Source organism: Scyliorhinus canicula, chromosome 3 (genome assembly GCF_902713615.1).
Source record: "Scyliorhinus canicula chromosome 3, sScyCan1.1, whole genome shotgun sequence".
Classification (NCBI taxonomy): Eukaryota; Metazoa; Chordata; class Chondrichthyes; order Carcharhiniformes; family Scyliorhinidae; genus Scyliorhinus; species Scyliorhinus canicula.
In genome coordinates, this window is record NC_052148.1 from 277,202,888 (window position 1) to 277,224,697 (window position 21,810).

General features: G+C 47.1%; 1 protein-coding gene across 2 annotated transcripts in view; it reads left to right on the top strand.

Annotated features, from left to right (window-relative positions):
- Positions 1–19,413, top strand: part of arl9 (ADP-ribosylation factor-like 9) — a 36,488-nt gene extending 17,075 nt beyond the window's left edge. Inside the window, exons 1-4 of one of the 2 annotated variants that reach the window (XM_038792916.1) lie at positions 5,093–5,161; positions 9,245–9,413; positions 13,059–13,234; positions 18,961–19,413. In XM_038792916.1, the coding sequence (XP_038648844.1) occupies positions 5,108–5,161; positions 9,245–9,413; positions 13,059–13,234; positions 18,961–19,134 (573 nt within the window). In that variant the 5' untranslated portion in view covers positions 5,093–5,107 and the 3' untranslated portion in view covers positions 19,135–19,413. Of the gene's footprint in view, positions 1–5,092; positions 5,162–9,244; positions 9,414–13,058; positions 13,235–18,960 lie in introns of those variants that run through there. The other variant, XM_038792915.1, reaches the window with a different exon arrangement.
- Positions 19,414–21,810: the final 2,397 nt, after the last annotated feature.

Here is a 21,810-nt window from a genome sequence, read left to right on the forward strand (position 1 = left end):
TTCAGCAAAGTCTTTGACAAGGTCCTGCATGGGAGACTTATAAAGAAAGCAAATACACATGGGATACAGGGTGATTTGATAAGGCGGATTCATAATTGGCTTAGGAGTAGGAGACAGAGGGTGATGACTGACGGCTGCTTTAGTGACTGGAAGTCAGTGACCAGTGGCGTACCATAGGGATCCGTGCTGGGCCCCCTATTGTTTGCCATTGAAAAAAATAAATTGAGTACCCAATTATTTTTCCCCAATTCAGGGCCAATTTAGTGTGGCCAATCCACCTACCCTGCACACTTTTGGGCTGGGGGCGAACCCCATGCAGACACGGGGAGAATGTGCAAACTCCACACAGACAGTGACCCAGAGCCAGGATCGAACCTGGGACCTCGGCACCATGAGGCAGCAGTGCTAACCATTGCACAACCGTGCTCCAGCAATATTGATTTTAATCTACAGGCTGAAACTTGCCCAATGCACATTATTTTTAATTGATACTTGTCAATCCAGTTCCTATCGCCATGGGCCAACAGAGCAGTCTCTAATCTGACACAATGTTCACAATTTGCTTAAGATAGCTGATGTGAAGAATGTTAAAATGTTGCACATCCGTGCAGAGAGCATGTACATCTGTCGTGATGCACATTGGGACCAATGTCAGAGGCAGAAAAGGATTGAAAGCAGATTTTAGGAAGTTAGAAAGGAAATTGAAAAGCAGGATATCAAGAGCAGTAATCTCACGATTACTCCCAGTGCCTCGTGCTAGTGAGCTTCAGAATAGGAAGATCGAGCAGTTTGACACATGGCTGGTGAAATGGAGTAAGAGGGAGGGCTGTAGATTTCTGAGGCATTGAAACCAGTTATGGGGCAGGTGGGACCTATACAAGGACGGTTACACCTTAACAGGACTGGGGCTAATGTCCTTGCAGGGAGGTTTGTGAACGCTGTTGGGGAGGATTGAAGCTAAATTGGCAGAGGGGTGATCACCTAAGGGGAAATTCAGAGTGGAGAGGAGAAAAGCTGGCAACAGGAAGTAGTGAAGTATAAACTGAAAAGGAGGATATATCAGAGAGTACTGGGATAGATATGACAGTTTGACAGAGTCAGCAATACTAAGAAATTTCCTGGGGTCAGAGTAAGGGGAAAAGTTTTTTAAAAGGTCTAAACCAGAGTGAATATGCATGTGTGTGAACGCACAGCGTGCAGCTAATAAGGTTGGTTAACTACAGGTACAAGTTGACAAATGGACAGCACGGTAGCACAGTGATTAGCTCTGTTGCTTCACAGCTCCAGGGTTCCAGGTTCGATTCCCCGCTGGGTCACTGTCTGTGTGGAGTCTGCACATCCTCCCCGTGTGTACGTGGGTTTCCTCCGGGTGTTCCGGTTTCCTCCCACAGTCCAAAGATGTGCAGGTTAGGTGGATTGGCCATGATAAATTGCCCTTAGTGTCCAAAATTGCCCTTAGTGTTGGGTGGGGTTACTGGGTTATGGGGATAAGGTGGAAGTGTTGACCTTGGGTAGGGTGCTCTTTCCAAGAGCCGGTGCAGACTCAATGGGCCGAATGGCCTCCTTCTGCACTGTAAATTCTATGATATCCTAGAAGACCATGTGTGCAGGAAATGCCCCCGAACGCAGAAACTTCAGCCTGAGCAGTGCTGGAGACACTTTTGGAACATCCACGAGGCTGAGTGCGGATAGCACATTTAGAGAGGTGGTCACACCACAGCTGAAGGAATTGGAGAAAAAAAGAGAATGGGTGACCACAGACAGGCAAAAAGAAATGGCCAGGTGGTGCAGGAGACCCCTGGCATCCCGCTCACAAATCAGTTTTCCATTTTGGAAACTGATGAGGGTACTGGTTCCTCCAGGAAGTGCCGACAAAGCCAAACTTCTGGCACCATAAACGGCCTGACAGGACATGAGGGGAGTTTGAAACTTCATAATTTGGAGCAGTGTGGTAATTAAAATAGGTAAGTGGTGAATTTAATTTTGCTGTTTTTCAGTTAAAAGTTGAGTGGACCAGTTAGCTGGAGCTGCCCACACCCTAATTGCTGAGTGGCAGTTATCTCAATCACCTTTGTGGGCAGCACGGTAGCATTGTGGATAGCACAATTGCTTCACAGCTCCAGGGTCCCAGGTTCAAGTCCGGCTTGGGCCACTGTCTGTGCGGAGTCTGCCCATCCTCCCTGTGTGTGCGTTGGTTTCCTCCGGGTACTCCGGTTTCCTCCCACAGTCCAAAGAGGTGCAGGTTAGGTAGATTGGCCATGATAAATTGCCCTTAGTGTCCAAAATTGCCCTTCGTGTTGGGTGGGGTTACTGGGTTATGGGGATAGGGTGGAGGTGTTGACCTCGGGTAGGGTGCTCTTTCCAAGAGTCAGTGCAGACTTGATGGGCCGAATGGCCTCCTTCTGCACTGTAAATTCTATGATAACCTGAAGCCTGATTAGAGGCAAAGGTGTAAATTTTTTTCAACACATAAAAGGTAAGAGAGAGGCAAAAATAGACATTGGACCAGTGGAAAATGTGGCTGCAAAAGTAATAATAGGAAACAAAGAAATGGCAGAGGAACCGAATAGTTACTTTGCATCAGTCTTCACAGTGGAAGACACCAGTGGAATGCCAGAGCTCCAGGAGAATCGGGGCAGAGGTGAATGCAGTGACCATTACTAAGGAGAAGGTTCTGGGGAAACTGAAAGGACTGAAGGAGGATAAATCACCTGGACCGGATAGACTACACTCCAGTGTCGTAAAAGAGATAGCTGAGGAAATTGTGGGGGCATTGGTGGTGATCTTTCGGGAATCACTGGAGGCAGGAAGGGTCCCAGAGGACTGGAAAGTGGCTAATGTAACATGGCTGTTTAAGTAGGGAGGGAGGCAGAAGACGGGAAATTATCGGCCGGTTAGCCTGACTTCGGTCATTGGTAAGATTTTATTTTATTTTATCCGTTATTAAAGCTGAAATCACGGAGTACTTGGAAGTGCATGATAAAATAGGATTGAATCAGCACGGCTTTGTCAAAGGGAGGTCATGTCTGACAAATCTGTTAGAGTTCTTTGAGGAAGTAACAAGGAAGTTGGACAAAGGAGAATTAGTGGACAGGGCTGGTTTAGCTCAGTGAGCGAGACAGCTAGTTTGCAATACAGAACAAGGCCAGCAGCACGGGTTCAATTCCCGTACCACCTGAGAATTCTGAATTCTCCCTCTGTGTACTTGAACAGGCACTGGAATGTGGTGACTAGGGGCTTTTCACAGTAACTTCATTGCAGTGTTAATATAAGCATACTTGTGACAATAAGTTTATTTATTTATTCATTTATTTATTTATTTAACTTTCCAGAAGGTCTTTGACAAGGTACCGCGTAGGAGACTGTTAAATAAGTTAAGAGCCCATGGTGTTAAGGGTAAGATCCTGGCATGGATAGAGGATTGGCTTACTGGCAGAAGGCATAGAGTGGGGATAAATAGACCTTTTTCAGGATGGCAGCCGGTGACTAGTGATGTGCCTCAGGGGTCTGTGCTGGGACCACATCTTTTCACAATACACATTAATGACCTGGAGGAAGGTACTGAAGGCACTGTTGCTAAGTTTGCAGATGATACAAAGATCTACAGAGGGACAGGTAGTATTGAGGAAGCAAGGGAGCTGCAGAAGGATTTGGACAAGCTGGGAGAGTGGGCAAAGTAGTGTCAGATGAAAGACAATGCGGAAAAGTGTGAGGTTATGCACTTTGGAAGGAGAAATGGAGGCATAGACTATTTTCTAAATGGAGAAATGCTAAGGAAATCAGAAGCACAAAGGGATTTTGGAGTCCTTGTTCACGATTTTCTTTTTTGTTTTAAATTTAGAGTACCCAATTGTGTTTTTTTCCAATTAAGGGGCAATTTAGCGTGGCCACTCCACCTAACCTGCACATCTTTGGGTTGTGGGGGTGAAACCCACGCAAACACGGGGAGAATGTGCAAACTCCACACGGACAGTGACCCAGAGCCGGGATTCGAACCCGGGTCCTCAGGGCTGTAGTCCCAGCGTTAACTACTGTGCCAAGTGCCGCGTTCACGATTCTATTAAGGTTAACATGCAGGCTCAGTCGGCAGTTAGGAAGGAAAATTCAATGTTAGCATTCATGTCGAGAGGACCAGGGATATACTTCTGAGGCTATACAAGGCTCTGGTCAGACCCCATTTGGAGTATTGTGAGCAGTTTTGGAAAAGGGTCCAGAACGATGCCTGGAATGAAGAGCTTGTCACACGAGGAACGGTTGAGGACTCTGGGTCTGTACTCGGCCAAACCACAGAGTGTCGTTAAGACAGAGATAGATAGGTTTTTCATCAATAAGGGTTCAGGGGTTATGGGGAGAAGGCAGGAGAATGGGGATGAGAAAAATATCAGCCATGATTGAATGGCGGAGCAGACTCATTGGGCTGGGTGGTCTGATTCTGCTCCTATGTCTTATGGTCTTATGGGAGGAAGAAGAAAGCAGGAGCAATGGGGGTAGGGGATTAATTTGTTAGGGCAGCAGACAGGCGTTTCTGCGCCGTAGGCGTGACTCCAGGATGGTGTGTCGTGTCCCAGGTGCCAGAGTCCGGGATGCCACTGAGTGGCTGCAGAGCACCCTGAAGGGGGAGGGTGATAAGACAGAGGTGGTGGTGCACATTGATACCAATGAATAGATAGAATGAGGTCATTGGCCAGGTCCATGTGTGAATGGTTGTACACAGGGCAGCTCCTGCTCGAAGGCATAGAAAATAGCTCTTTTTTACCTGAAAACGGGAGAAACTGCGACAGAAAAGTGTAGCTGAAGGTTGGAGAAGACATTCCACCGCAGGTGTGGCATGTCATCTGCTGGTTACCAAACCCGGCAGAAGAAGGTGAAAGATCTGTCAAGGAACTGGAAGAGATCTGCGGCGCAGGAGTTACTGGAAAGATGGTGGGGAGGGAAGGGCCAGTGCAGGTTGGAAAACCCCAAATGGAGCAGATTATGGTTTTTATCAACGAAGGAAAGAGATGCAGAAGGATTGATCGAAAGCCATCGAAGGGGCTGTGGCACCCCTGAAGGGCTCAATGAAAAGGGTTGAAAAGTGTCTGGAGGCACGGGGTCGCTGATCTGAGAGATGGAGAGGATGATGTCAGCCCACAGAGATTGGGTGTTGACATTGGAGGCGGAGGTGGGACTCTTGGGAGACCTTTGCAAGACGCTGAAATCAAAGCTAGAAAAGCAAGAGAATAGGTTCTGCCTTCTCAACCTGAGGGGGTGGAGGGGAAGGGAGGGAGATGCGATGTGGCAGGGTTGGAGATGAAACGTGGTCAGGGACGGGGAAGGAGGTCATCTCCTACTCAGTGTAGATGCAAAAATCCTGACAAAAAGCTTGGCGAAGCGCCTGAAGAGTTGCATGCCCAGAGGTGGTTGTGAAGGACCAGACGGGCTTTGTCAAGAGTGGACAGCTAACATTGGACGTCAGGTGCCTGCTGAACGTTACAATGACTCCACCCGGAGAGGGGACACCAAAAGTGATCATCTCCCTGGATGCAGAAAGGGCATTTTACAGAGTCAAGTGGAAGTACCTTATCGAGATACTGGAACCTTTGGGCTTGGGCCTGGATTCACCTCCTGGGTGAAACTTCTGTACAGCGCTCTCATGAGGAGCAAAGACAACAAACAAACGTAAAGAAATATACAGCACAGGAACAGGCCCTTTGACCCTCAAAGCCTGCTCTGTCCATGCTGCCCGTCTAACCTAAAACCTTCTACCGTTCCGGGTCCGTATCCCTCTTCCCATCCTATTCATGTATTTACCAAGACACCACTTAAACATTACTGTCGTACCTGCTTCCACCACTTCCTCCGGCAACGGGTTCAAGGAACACACGACCCTTTGTATAAAAAAAACTTCCCTTGCACATCCTCTAAACTTTGCTCCTCGTACCTTAAACCTAAGTCCCTAGTAATTGACTCTTCCATCCTGGGGAAAAAGCTTTTGACTATCCACTGTGTCCATCGCCCTCATAATGTTCGGGACTTCTATCAGGTCACCCCTCAACCTCCGTCATTCCACCGAGAACAAACCGAGTTTATCCAACCTCTCTTCATAGCTAATGCCCTCCGTACCAGGCAACATCCTGGTAAATCTCTTCTGTGCCCTTTCCAAAGCCTCCACATCCTTCTGGTAGTGTGACGACCAGAATTACACACTATATTTCAAGATACAGACATCTTGGAAGGGTCTTCTAATGAGGCTTTGGAGGTAGAGCTTAGGTACAAAAGGGGGCAGTCACACTGCTGAGAATATTATAGACCACCAAATAGCAGGAAATAGAGGAGTGGATAGGTAGACAATTCACTGAGGTGTGTAAACACAATAATAGAGCAATTATATTTGGAGATTTCAACTTTCCCAACATTATTTGTGATGGTCACGTTGTAAAGGGTTTAGAAGGAGAAGATTTTTAAAGGTATTCAAAAGAGCTTTTGATATCAACATGTCAAAGGTCCAACAAGGGATGGTGCAGTGCCGGACTTAGTTCTGTGGAATGAAGCTGGACGGGTATTCTAGGTGGGGGGGGGGGGGGGGGGCATTTTAGTGATAGCGACCACAACACTCTACGTTTTAAATTTGTCATGGAAAAGGAAAAAGATGGTCTGCGAAAAGGAGTTTTGGATTGGGGGAAGGCTGATTTTATTAAAATAAGTCAGGATCCGGGCAAAGTAGACTGGGAACAACTTCTGGGCAAATCAGCAGCAGAACAGTTTGAGTGGGGGGCAGTGGGGGAGGGGAGTTCAAAACGAAAATGGTGAGAGTACAGGACCAACATGCAGGAGCAACAAGTCCAGAGAACCCTGGATGTCTTGGAATATTCAGCACTGGATGAGAAGGAAATGAGAGGCTTTAACAGGTATAAAGGGCGTAAATCTACAGAGGCACTCGTGGATTATAGAAAGTGCAGGGGAGAGATCAAAAAAGCAATTAGGAGAGCAAAGAGGGGGCCTGAAAACCCACTGGCAGCTAAGATTAGGGAAAATCTCAAGAAGGCTCCGCCGCCGTTCAATCAGATCATGGCTGGTCTCCTCTCAATCAGATCATGGCTGGTCTCCTCTCAGTCTCATTTCCACCTTCCTGTTCACTCCCCATAATCCTTCATCCTGCTAAATAAAAACCTATCTTTCTCCTCAAATTTGTTCAGTTTTCCAGCTTCCACTGTCCTCTGGGTTAGAAAATTCAGGGACTGGCCAAAATGATTGACAAGGGAAGGGCTGTGGATGTTGTCTACATGGACTTTAGTAAAGCATTTGACAAGGTCCGTCATGGCAGGCTGGTGCAAAAGATTAAATCCCACGGGATCAGGGGTGAACTAGCTAGATGGTTTCAGAACAGGCTTGGCCATAGGAGACAGAGTGTAGCGGTGGAAGAGTGATTTTCCAAATGGAGGTCCGCAGGGATCGGTACTAGGACCTCTGCTGTTTGTGATAATGACTTGGGAGAAAACGTAGTGGGTCTGATTAGCAAGTTTGCGGATGATACTAAGATTGCAGGAGTTGCAGATAGTGATGAAGAATGTCAAAGAATACAGCAGCATGTAGATAGGCTGAAAAATTGGGTGGAGAAGTGCCAGATGGAATTTAACCTGGACAAATGCGAGGTGTTGCATTTTGGTAAATCCAATTCAGGTGGGAGCTATAAAATAAATGGCAGGAGCATAGACACAGAGAGAGATTTGAGCGTGCAGATCCACAGTTCCTTAAAAGTGGCAGCACAGGTGGAAATAGTGATAAAGAAAGCATATGGCATGCTTACCTTCATCGGACGGGGTATCGAGTATAAAAGCTCGCAAATTATGTTAGTTATATAGAAAGTTGGTTAGGGCCCATTTGGAATACTGTTTCCAATTCTGGTCACCACACTACCAGAAGGACATGGAGACTTTGGAGAGAGTACAGAAAAGGTTTACCAGGATGTTGCCTGGTCTGGAGTGTATTAGCTATGAGGAGAGATTGAATAAACTGGGATTGTTCTCCCTAGAGAGATGGAGGCTGAGGGGCGACCTGATAGAAGTTTGTAAAATTATTAGGGGTATAGATAGGGTGAACCGTTGGAGGCTTTTTCCCAGGGCAGAAATGACAATTACAGGGGGACACAAGTTCAAGGTGAGGGGGGAAAGGTTCAGTGGAGATTGTGGAGGAAGTTTTTTTTACACAGAGGGGGTTGGTGGCCTCGAATGCACTGCCAAGTGAGGTGGTTGAGGCAGATACTTAGCAACCTTTAAGACTTATCTGGGTCGTCACATGGACAGACGGGGTATAGAAGGATATAGGGAATTGATCTAGATAGGATACGTGTTCGGCGCAGGCTTGGAGGACTGAAGGGCCAGTTCCTGTGCTGTACTGTTCTTTGTTGTTCTTTGACTGGGAGGAAACCGGAGCACCCAGAGGAAACCCATGGGGAGAATGTGCTAACTCCACATAGACATTCACCGAAACCCAGAATTGAACCCGGGTCCCTGGTGTTGTGCGGCAGCAGTGCTAACCACCGTGCCCGCCCCTTAAATTTTCATGTTTCTAGTTTCCATCACTGACCCTTTTGTCTTGGCCTGCATAGACACAGAGTGAAAACTGAATAGTTAATGTCAGTAACTGGAAACGCGTTATCATTGAGGAGGGAAAGTTCTATAGAATTTCTTCAACGGATTATGGGCAGGTGGTAAGACTTCTCAAGGAGAGTAGAGAGAGTTTCATCTTATATTCATTAAACCATCACCAACCGCAACCTGGCCAATAGCCTGAGTGGTTAAGTCCCAGGTTTCAACCTTGCATGGAATGTTTGGACAGCCCTCAACTGCTTGAGGACGGTCCAGAGAAGATGAGGCCACTTGCTCCACAAGTGGAACATGAGGAACAGCTCAAATTATGACTGTAGCTATTCAAGTCAGGCCATCGGCCATCTGCCCTGGGCGATCCATTCCTGGTGGCATCACAACCATTCACACTGCATTAGTGGAGACAGTGAATTAATTGGTAACCACAACATTGAACTATAATTGCTTCCCCAGCTGTAAAAAATCGATCTTAAATTCAATTGTTTATATTTGACCTGGGCACAGACTCTCCTCTTGATCTGATAACATGGACAGAGTATTCATCTATACTGGATGAGTTGCTATGGTGGAAATTCACTTTACCATCTCTAAAGACTTTGCAAAAGACCAAGTTTACTTTTGACTGTTTGTCTTAAAGATTTGAAACTTTGTTTTTAAAGGATGAGGAAAGCATGAAGCAAGTTCTTGTCGTTGGTCTTGATGGCGCCGGGAAGACCAGTGTTCTGCACAGTCTGTCTACCAATACAGTCAAAAGGAGTGATAGACCTACCGCGATGTTTAACAGCGTGTGTGTTAAAACTGAAGAAGCTGAGATTGAATTTCTCGAGGGTAAGTCAAAATGTTTCAGTTTAACCTTTCAAGACGTGTGTAAATGTGGAGATGGAAAAGGTTGATTGCAACATAGAGAGGCAAAATGCCATTCTGAAGGTCTTCATACCTATTCTGTGTTTGTTTTTAGTAGTCAATCTCCTGTAGCTTTGTCATTAGTTAGTAAGAGGAAAGCAGTTACGTGGGTACAAAATTCCGCAGAAAGGGTTGGGGTCTTGATCAGCAGAATCCCTTTTAATAACATTTCCCAGAATTTCCAGGCCTGTACTTGGGGGTGGGAACTATACAATTTGACCTGACCGCCATTGAAATGACTTCATTCTCCACACTGGTTCCTGGAAAGAGCATATTTTTCCAAGTAGGTCCCCTCTCCCACTCCCAAATATTTTAATGGGACTGGGGGCTTGTAAGTGCAGAGAGCATTATTATTTGTCTTGTTAAAATATGCCAAACCCAAACATCCAGCTCCCCAGTTCACATGCCACTTTGAGCAGTTAATGCTGGAACTACTACTTTGTTATTTAGTAATACCCAGGAGCAAAATTAGTTCATTTAGCCCATCGAGCTGCTCCGCCATTCGACCATGGCTGATCTCATCCTGGCCTTAACTCCACTGTCCTAGGGCAGCACGATGGTGCAGTGGTTAGCACTGCTGCCTCATGGCGCTGAGGACCTGGGTTCAATCCCAGCCCACGCTCACTGTCCATGTGGAGTTTCCACATTCTCCGTGTCTGTGTGGGTCACACCCCCACAACCCAAAAGAAGTGTAGGGGAGGTAGATTGGCCACGCTAAATTGCCCCTTAATTGGAAAAAATAATTGGTACTCTAAAAAATTTTTAAAACTCCTCCACCCTGCCTGTTCTCCATAACCCTTCAGCCCATTACCAATTAAAAATCTGTCTAACTCCTCCTTAAATTTAGTCACTGTCCCAACATCCACCGCACTCTGGGGCAGCAAAGTCCACAGATTCACAACCCTTTGGGAGTAGTTTCCCGTCAAATCTGTTTTGAATTTGTTAACCTTTTATCCTCAGACCATGACTCATTCTAGATTGCCCCACACGAGGAAGCTTCCGCTCAACATCTACTTTATCCACACCTTTTAGCATCTTGCATACCTCAATTAGACCTCTTCTCATTCTTCTAAACTCTAGAGAGTATCGGCCTAAACTGTTCAATCTCTCCTCATACGACAAACCCCTCATCTCTGGAATCAATCTAGTGACCCTCCTCTAAACCGCCTCCAATCCCACAACATCTTTCCTCAAATAAGGGACCAAAACTGCACAAAACACCAGGTGCGGTCTCACCAATGCCTTGTACAATTGACACACTTCCTTACCTTTATACTCTATTCCTTTGGCTATAAATGCCAATATTCCATTCACTTTCTTTATTATCTGCTGTACCTGCAAGCTCGTTTTCTCATGAACGAGGAACTCCAGCGCCCTGTCAGTGGTAGGGAAATTACTGGAGAGAATTCGTCAAGACAGGATCTACTCCCATTTGGAAGCAAATGGACGTATTAGTGAGAGGCAGCATGGTTTTGTGAAGGGGATGTTGTGTCTCACTAACTTGCTAGAGTTTTTCGAAGAGGTCACAAAGATGATTGATGCAGGTAGGGCAGTGCATGTTGTCTATATGGACTTCAGTAAGGCCTTTGACAAAGTCCCTCATGGTAGACTGGTACAAAAGGTGAAGTCACACGGGATCAGGGGTGAGCTGGCAAGGTGGATACAGAACTGGCTAGGTCATAGAAGGCAGAGAGTAGCAATGGAAGGGTGCTTTTTTAATTGGAGGGCTGTGACTGGTGGTCCTCAGGGATCAGTGCTGGGACCTTTGCTGTTCGTAGTATATATAAATGATTTGGAGGAAAATGTAACTGGTCTGATTAGCAAATTTGCAGACGACATAAAGGTTGGTGGAATTGCAGATAGCGATGAGGACTGTCAGAGGATACAGCAGAATTTAGATCGTTTGGAGACTTGGGTGGAGAGATGGCAGATGGAGTTTAATCCGGACAAATGTGAGATAATGCATTTTGGAACGTCGAATGCAGGTAGGGAATATACAGTGAATGGTAGAACCCTCAAGAGTATTGAAAGTCAGAGAGATCTAGGTGTACAGGTCCACAGGTCACTGAAAGGGGCAACACAGGTGGAGAAGGTAGTCAAGAAGGCATAGGCATGCTTGCCTTCATTGGCCGGTAAGAAGTCTTACAACACCAGATTAAAGTCCAACATGTTTGTTTCAAACACTAGCTTTCAGAGCACTGCTCCTTCCTCAGGTGAAGGAGCAGTGCTCCGAAAGCTAGTGTTTGAAACAAGCGTGTTGGACTTTAACCTGGTGTTGTAAGACTTCTTACTGTGCTCACCCAGTCCACTTCATTGGCCGGGGCATTGAGTATAAGAATTGGCAAGTCATATTGCAGCTGTATAGAACCTTAGTTAGGCCACACTTGGAGTATAGTGTTCAATTCTGGTCGCCACACTACCAGAAGGATGTGGAGGCTTTAGAAAGCGTGCAGAAGAGATTTACCAGGATGTTGCCTGGTATGGAGGGCATTAGCTATGAGGAGCGGTTGAATAAACTCGGTTTGTTCTCACTGAAACGATGGAGGTTGAGGGGCGACCTGATAGAGGTCTACAGATTATGAGGGGCAGACAGAGTGGATACTCAGAGGCTTTTCCCCAGGGTAGAGGGTCAATTACAAAGGGGCATAGGTTTAAGGTGCGAGGGGCAAGGTTTAGAGGAGATGTACGAGGCAAGTTTTTTTACACAGAGGGTAGTGGGTGCCTGGAACTCGCTGCCGAAGGAGGTGGTGGAAGCAGGGACGATAGTGACGTTTAAGGGGCATCTGGACAAATACATGAATAGGATGGGAATAGAGGGATACGGACCCAGGGAGTGTAGAAGATTTTAGTTTAGACGGGCAGCATGGTTGGCACGGGCTTGGAGGGCCGAAGGGCTGTTCCTGTGCTGTACTTTTCTTTGTTATTTGTTCTTTGCAATGGAGCACTCTGAAATCTCTCCCCATTTAGATAACAATTTGCTGTCCCATTTTTCCGACCAAAATGCTTGGATCACACTTATCCACTTTGAGTTTTGAGAAACTGGAGCATTTTTCATTAAAATAAACAAGATCAAGAGAAAATCTGATATGCAGTTAAACATTTGAGGGTAAATGGAGAAAATCTATTATTCTTTCCAGTGAACGAGAGAGAATGTAATTTAAGACCATCAACAAAAGAACAAGGGAAAGATTTGGAAAACTTCTATACAACGGGTAAATGCAATTGCTGGCCACAAACGATAGTGGAAGCAGGATGCATAACAGCTTTTAAAGGAGAAGTAGAAAAACATTTTTAAAAGGCAAATTTCTGGGAAATGCACAAGAGAAATGGGACTCCGAGAGCCAGCACGGGTATGCTGGCCCAAATGATCTTTGGTGCTGTAAGATTCTAATTTTCAACAAAATTTATATATATAGAACATTACAGCGCAGTACAGGCCCTTCGGCCCTCGATGTTGCGCTGACCTGTGAAACCACTCTGAAGACCATCTACACTATTCCCTATTTAAAACAAGCTTGTACTTTGCTAACCTCTGGTCCACTGCATTACCTATTCTGTTTTCTCTTGAAGTTGGTGGGAGTCAATCTCTACGTAAATGCTGGTCCTCTTATCTACCTGCGTCACAGGCACTGGTTTACGTGGTGGATTCAGCAGACCATAAACGGATGACACTTGCTAAAAAGGAGCTTCACCAATTGGTCCGAAGGCATGCAACACTTCCTGTTGTTGTTTTAGCCAACAAGCAGGTACGTGCCTCATCAGTGTTCACAAAACAAAGGTCAACAGCAATGTGAGCAATTTTCACCAATATTTTGTATGGACCATGTTTGGTAACTGTTATCTAAATCAGACCCGCTGCACTGAACTGGTATCCAAACTGCAGCCAATGGACCACATGTAAGTTCCTTGGCTGATGACCCATCCTTAATGTTCAAAAATATTTACTAGTTCTATACTGCTTGAGAAAACCATTCCCAACACACTCCAGAAACTCATCCTTCACAGTATTTGTGCTAATTAGGTTTATCCAGTCTATATGCAGATTGAAGTCACCCGCGATTACTGCATTATCCATGCTACAAAGAACAATACAGCACAGGAACAGGCCCTTCGGCCCTCCAAGCCTGTATCAGTCATGATACCCACATTGGCCAAAACCCTTTATCTTGTGGCAAGATAAAGATGGATAGTTTTTGGAAGAATAAAGGGTTATGGTGTTCGGGCGGGAAAGTGGAGCTGAGTCCACAAAAGATCAGCCATGATCTCATTGAATGGCGGAGCAGGCTCGAGGGGCCAGATGGCCGACTCCTGCTCAGAGTTCTTATGTGCTTATGTATATCTCTATACACATCCTGTCCATGTGTTTGTCAAGATGCCTTTTGAACGCCGGTAATGTATCTGCTTCCCCAACCTCCCCTGGCACCGCGCTCCAGGCACTCATAGATCATAGAACTCACAGTGCAGAAAGAGACCATTTAGCCCATTGAGTTTGCACCGGCCCTTGGAAAGAGCACCCTACTTTAAAATTTTTTTTAGAGTACCTAATTATATATATTTTTCCAATTTAGGGCAATTTAATGTGGCCAATCCACCTAACCAGCACATCTTTGGGATGTGGGGGTGAAACCCACACAGACATGGGGAGAATATGCAAACTGCGCACGGACAGTGACCCAGGGCCGGGATTCAAACCTGGATCCTCAGCGCCGCAGCCCCATTGCTATCCACTGCGCCACATGCCACCCTCTTTTTACTTTTTAATAAATTTAGAGTACCCAATTATTTTTTGTCCAATTAAGGGGCAATTTAGCGTGGCCAATCCTCCTACCCTGCACATCTTTGGGTTGTGGGGGTGAGACCCACGCAGACATGGGCAGAATGTGCAAACTCCACCCGGGGCCGGGATTCGAACCTCGGTCCTCAACGCCGTAGGCAGCAGTGCTAACCACTGTGCCTCGTGCCACTCTTGGGGCACCCTACACTTAACCCCACACTTCCACCCTATCTCTGTAACCCAGTAACCCCACCTAACCTTTCTGGACACTAAGGGCAATTTAGCACCCTTAGTAAAAAAAAGCCTGCCTCTCACATCTCCACTAAACTTTGTCCCATGGACCTTAAACCTATGCCCCCTGGTGACTGACCCCTCCTCCCTGGGAAGAGTGCCTGCCCATCCACTCTATCCATGCCCCATATAATCCTGTAGACCTCTTATCAGGTCACCTTTCAACCTCCGTCTTTCTAATGAAAACAGTCTCGAGTCTATTCAGTCTCTCCGCATAGCTAACACCCTCCAGATCAGGCAACACCTGGTAAACCTCCTCTGCACCCTCTCCAAAGTCTTCATGTCGTTCTGGTAGTGTGGCGACCAGAATTGTGCACAATATTTCAAGAGCAGCCTTACCAAGGTTCTTTACAACTGCAGCATGACTTGCCAGTTTTCATACTCGATGCCCCGTCCACTGAAGACTACCTTGTCCACTTGTGTTGCCACTTTCAAAGATCTGTGGACCTGCACGCCCAGCTCTCTGACTTTCTGTAATCCTATGAGTTTTGCCATTTACAGTATATTTCCTTTCTGTTATACCTACCAAAATGCATTACCTTACATTTGTCTGGATTAAACTCCATTTGACATTTCTTTGCCCAAGTCTCTAACCTATCGATGCCCTGCTGTATCCTCTGACAATCCTCAACGCTATCTGCCTCTCCACCAACCTTGGTGTCAGCCGCGAACTTACTAATCAGACCAGCTACATTTCCTCCAAATCATTTATGTACACTGCAAACAACAGAGGCCCCATCTCAGATCCCTGTGGAATACCACTAGTCACAACCTTCCATTCAGCAAAACAACCGTCTACTGCTACCCTTGGCCTTCTGTGACCCAGCCAGTTCTGTATCCATCTTACCACCTCACCTCTGATCCAGTGTGACTTTATCTTTTGCACCAGTCTGCCATGAAGGGAGTGAGGCAGACAACGGGAAATTATAGGCCGATTAGCCTGACTTTAGTCATTGGTAAGATTGAAGAGTCCATTATTAAAGATGAGATCGCGGAGTATTTGGAAGTGCATGATAAAATAGGACTGAGTCAGCACGGCTTTATCAAAGGAAGGTCATGTCTGACAAATCTGTTAGAGTTCTTTGAGGAGGTAACAAGGAAGTTTGACAAAGGAGAACCAGTGGACGTGATTTATTTAGATTTCCAGAAGGCCTTTGACAAGGTGCTGCACATGAGATTGTTAAATAAGTTAAGAGCCCATGGTGTTAAGGGTAAGATCCTGGCATGGATAGAGGTTTGGCTGATTGGCAGAAGGCAGAGAGTGGGGATAAAGGGGTCTTTTTCAGGATGGCAGCCGGTGACTAGTGGTGTACCTCAAGGGTCTGTGCTGGGACCACAACTTTTCACAATATACATTAATGATCTGGAAAAATGTACTGAAGGCACTGTTGCTAAGTTTTCAGATGATACAAAGATCTGTAGAGGGGCAGGTAGTATTGAGGAAGCAGGCGTGCTGCAGAAGGACTTGGACAGGTTAGGAGAGTGGGCAATGAAGTGGCAAATGGAATACAATGTGGAAAAGTGTGAGGTTATGCACTTTGGAAAGAGGAATTTAGGCATAGACTTTTTTCTAAATGGGAAGATGCTTAGGAAATCAGAAGCACAAAGTGACTTGGGAGTCCTTGTTCACGATTCTCTTAAGGTTAACGTGCAGGTTCAGTCGGCAGTTAGGAAGGCAAATGCAATGTTAGCATTCATGTCGAGAGGGCTAGAATACAAGACCAGGGATGTACTTCTGAGGCTGTATAAGGTTCTGGTCAGACCCCATTTGGAGTGTTGTGAGCAATTTTGGGCCCCGTATCTAAGGAAGAAGCAGAGGACACAATCTCAGACTAAAGGGACAATCCTTTAAAACAGAGATGAGGAGGAATTTCTTCAGCCAGAGGGTGGTGAATCTGTGGAACTCTTTGCCGCAGAAGGCTGTGGAGGCCAAATCACTCGAGTGTCTTTAAGACAGAGGTAGATAGGTTTTTGATCAATAAGCGGATCAGGGGTTATGGGGAGAAGGCAGGAGAATGGGGATGAGAAAAGTATCAGCCATGATTGAATGGCGGAGCAGACTTGATGGGCCGAGTGGCCTAATTCTGCTCCTATGTCTTCTGTCTTATGCGGCACCTTGTCAAAGCCTTTACTGAAGTCCATGTAGACAACATCAACCTCCCTCCCCATATCAATCATCTTTGTTACCTCCTCAAAAAACTCTTATCAAGTTAGTGAGGCATGACCTCCCCTTCACAAAACTATGCTGTCTATCGCTAATGAGTTCATTTGTTTCCAAATGGGTATAAATCCTGTCCCTGGGAATTCTCTCCAATAATTTTACCTGGTTTGGGCCCCCCCCCCCCCCCCCCCCCCCCCCCCACAATCAATCATCACCCTTTTCAGGCCAGCCTCCAGCTCGGGTCCCACGCCTCATCAGGCCCGCCCTCGGTCACCCACCGTCGTCGACCTCCTATTTGTCTCCCAACGCCAATCCCTCCGCTGTTAGCAGAACAATTCCCGTGCTCCCACCTCTCCTCCTCCCCCCCCCCCCCCCCAAACTAACAAAACAACAATCCCAACACCCCATACCAAACTGATCACCTGCTCGTCCCCCACTGAGCTTCCATGAGCTAGCCCACCCAGCTAGCCTGGTAACCCCCGCCCATGGAGTCAAGCATCTAGCCCCCATTGTTCTCCCTCCCCCCACTCAAACATACAATTGCAAAACATAACAATCCCCAACAAACACAAAGAAGAAAATTCTACCCAACATGCCCCCACAAGAACAAAGTTAATCCGCATACAAAAATTTGTACAAAAACACTACAAACATAGCCCAAAAAGAAAAATAAATTTTAGCAGCAAAGGCACATTTTACTCACCCCCACGTTCAATGTCCTCCATCATCTGCTGGTCCCCTGTCCTTAATAAATTTCATCGTCACATCCGGCGATCTGAAATAAAGTTCTTGACCCTCGTAAGTAACCCACAAACGAGCTAGGTACAATATGCCAAACTTCACCCCCTTCTGGAAGCGGACCGTTTTAACTTTGTAGAAGCTCGCCCGTCTTTTGGCAAGTTCCGCACCCAAGTCCTGGTAAATGTGCAGCATGTTATTTTCCCATTTACAGCTCCACGTCTGCCTGGCCCATCTCAAGATCTTTTCCTTGTCCAGGAACTGGTGCATTCGTACCACTATCGCCCTCGGCGGCTCATTCATCCGTGGCTTCCTCACAAGTGCCCTGTCCACCTCCAAGAGTCAAGCAAATACACCTTCGCCCAGCAGCTTCCCGAACATATGCGCCACATATGCCCTGCGTCCAATCACTCGCTGCCCTCCGGGAGGCCAACGATCCTCAGGTTCTGCCTGCGCGACCTGTTCTCCAGATCCTCCACCTTCTGCAGCCTTTTCTTGTGGCCCCTCATCAGATTCATCGCCGCCGCCATCGCGGTTACATGGTCCTCGTGCTCAGCCACCGCCGCCTGTCCCTGGGCTTCCAATCTTTACTCCACCCGGTCAATCCCCGTCTTAATCAGGTCCAGGTACTCTTGTCTTTGCTTGGCGAAGCTCCCCTGAAGGAATTCCACCAGCTGCTCTGTTGACTACTGGGCCTGCAATCTCAGTTCCTGAGCCTCCGCCATGGTTTCCTGTGCTGCAGACTCCAGTTCCTTTGCCCAAAAATCTCTCCTTTGCAGGCCACTTCTGGTCCATGACTCCATAAACTGGTGGGGGATTCCTCTCCTCTACCTCACCAATCTCCAATTTTACCGATCAAATCCTCCATAAATTGGGGGAAATAGGTCCCAAAGGTCCACCACGAGCGGGAGCTCCCAAATAAGCAAGCTCTCACTGCATGGCTGTCACTGGAAGTCCCCATGTAACTATTTTAAAGAGATAACCTGATCCCCACATGGGCCTCCCTACACAACCCCTCCCCTGACTGTGGGGACTCCCCCACATCCCCCCGACTAACCAGAGACCCGACTCCCAGGACTTGGCAACCCCCTCTGATGTCTCAACCCACACCACCCCTCCCACTGTCCGACACCCCCAAATCTGATTCACTGACCTGCTACCTGCCCAGTCAGTGTCAATGGGACCTTAAGCGAACCTGTTTCACCGCAGCAAAAAAGTGTCCTTCTTGACTCCAACTCTGTTAGACTTTGGTGCTGGGCCCCAGTGAAAGCTGTGCAACCAGGATCTCACCAGGCCTGAGTCAGGAAGGTCAGATGAGACAGGCACAGTAGAAATTTGGTGGCAGTAAGTGGGCACAGAGTGGCAATTCAAAGCTGATAGCTGCTCCATGGAAATTACGGCCCAAAATGCCTGTTTTCCAGCAATTACCAAAGAATTCCGAACCTGCAACAAAATGTTAATGGGGATAATTACTTGTCTGTAATATTAGGTTATTTTGTGTCTTACAGGATGTTAAAGGAGCCTGCACTATTTCAGAAATCCATGAACAACTTTCTCTTGCTAAATTAGGTGATAAAAGGAAGCTTTTCCTTATTGGAACCCATGTAGCTGAAGATGGGTCAAAAATACCAACAAGCATGCAAGATGCCAAGGAACTAATTGCCCAGCTGGTAATCTACTGAGGAGTGAATTTGCACAAAATTCTCTCACTCCTGCTTTGAATCACTGCCTTTTCATCACATTCTCTTGTTGTAATATTTTTACTAAAGCGCTATTGGGTCATATTTGATTGTGTGATATAGAAACGTTTTTTCAATCTAAAAATGTAAATGACAAATTTGGGTTTGGAAAAAGATACTTTTTGTGGATGATTTGAACTTGATTTCACGTTTGATATGTTATCAGAAGCAACTGTCAGGTATTTTGTAATAAATAGTGGCTCCGCCTTTCTATATTACTTTGCCCCAGGGTTACAGTGAATATTTCCTATTAGTAAATGGTGGGACTGGAGCTATGTCAACAATAGTAAGGGTTGAACCCAGAATCTGTGCACACCTGTTCAACTCAGAAATACCAGAGCTGCAGATAATCACAATCATTGTATTCAAGAAAAACATACTCACCTTTGAGAATGATGAAATATTTTTGGTTTGAGTGAGAGAACGTTGGAAACTTGCAGTATTGTGTAGAGGTGATGCAGTTAATCTACGTTTTACTAGGGGGTCAGTTAGTCAGTTGGCTGGATGGCTTATACGGAGCGATGCCACCAGCATGCGTTCAATTCCCGTTCTGGCTGAGGTTATTCATGAAGGCCCTGCCTTCTCAGCCTTGCTCTTGCCCTGAGGTGTGGTGACCCTCAGGTTAAATCACCACAGTCAACTCTTAAAGATGGTCCTCTGGGACTGTGGCGACATTTTAAAAAAATAAACATTTTATTGCGGTATATTTGGCATAGTAACAACAAAATAAACAAAACGCATGAAACCATAAACATCGTGCAAAAGCTATTTACCTCTCATACAGATTCCACCCTTATTGACCCACACTCTAATCTGCAAACCCCCCCCCCCCCCCCCGTCTGCTGATGATTAATTTCCCACAAGGAAGTCAACGAATGATTGCCACCTCCGGGTGAACCCCATCAGTGACCCACTCAAGGTGAACTTGATTTTCTCCAAACAGAGATAGCTAGCCATGTCCAATAGCCAGGTCCCCGACTTCGGGGGCTTTGAGTCCCTCCAAGCTAATAGTATCCATCTCCGGGCTACCAGGGAAGCAAAGGCCAGAATGTCTGCCTTTTTATCCCCCTTCTGACACCCCGAAAATCGCCGCCTCTGGACTCAGTGCCACCCTTGTTTTTAACACCATGGACATGACGTCTGCAAACCCCAGCCAAAATCCCCGAAGGTTTGGACATGTCCAAAATATGTGGACATGGTTTGCCGGTCCTCCCGCACATTTAGCGCACCTGTCCTCAACCCCAAAGAATCTGCTCATCCGGGCCACTGTCACGTGAGCCCGTATCAGGCTGAGCCTGGCACATGTTGCGGGCACGTTGACGCTACTCAACGGGTCCGCCTATAGACCATTCTCTATCTCACCTCCCAGCTCCTCCTCCCACTTGCGCTTCAGCTCCTTGGTCTGTGTCTCCTCTGACCTCATAAGTTCCTTGTAAATGTCTGAGACACTCCCTGCTCCTACCCACCCTCTGGAAACTACCCTGTCCTGAATCCCCCTTAGTGGTAGGAGCGGGAAGGTTGACACCTGTTTCCATAGGAAGTCCCGCGCCTGCAGATACCTGAATTAGTTTTCCCTCGCCAACCCAAACTTTTCCTCCAACTCCCTCATACTCGGAAAGCTCCTTTCTGTGAACATATCTCCTATCCTCTCAATCCCCTCTCCGCCATATCTGGAACCCCCTGTCCATACTCCCCGGGGCAAACCGGTGATTATCACAGATTGGGGCCCAAACTCAAGCTCCCACATGCCGCCTCCACTGGCCCCAAACTCTCAGAGCTGCCACCACCACGGGGCTGGAGGAGCACCGTGCCAGCGGGAACGGCAGAGGCGCAGTTATCAAAGCCCCCAAACTGGTGCCCTTACATGAAGCGGCCTCCATACGCTCCCATGCAGACCCCTCCCCCACCACCCATTTCCTGATCATGGCTATATTAGCCGCCCAGTAATAGGTGCTAAAATTTGGCAGCGCTAGCCCGCCCTCTCCCCGACTCCGCTCAAGCATTACCTTCCTTATTCGCGGGGTCTTGCCTGCTCAGACGAAGCCAGTGATCACTCTGTTGATCCGCTTAAAAAAGGACCGCGGAATAAAAATGGGGAGACACTGAAATACAAATAGGAATCTCGGGAGGACCGACACCTTCACCGTTTGCACCCTCCCAACCAGAGACAACGGAAGCGCGTCCCATCTCCGAAAATCGCCCTTCATTTGGTCCACCAGCCGGACCAGATTCCCGCGCCACGTGGATGCCCAGGTACCTAAAGCTTCCCCCTACTGACCTAAATGGCAGCTCTCCCAGTCACCCCTCCTGTCCCATCGCCTGGACCACAAACATCCCACTCTTTCCCATATTAAGCTTATACCCCGAAAACCAGCCAAATTCCCCTCGAGCCCTCATGATTTCTTCCACCCCCTCTATTGGGTCAGAAACGTACAGAAGCAGGTCATCCGCACAGAGCAAAACCTTGTGCCCCGGACCAGTCCTCTCCAGCCTGAGGCTCTCAGAGCAATTGCCAACGGCTGTCTAGCCAGCGCAAACAACAGTTGGAAAAGGGGGCATCCCTGTCTCGTCCCCCGGTGCTGTCTAAAATAGTCCGATGTAGTCCATCCGTACACTTGC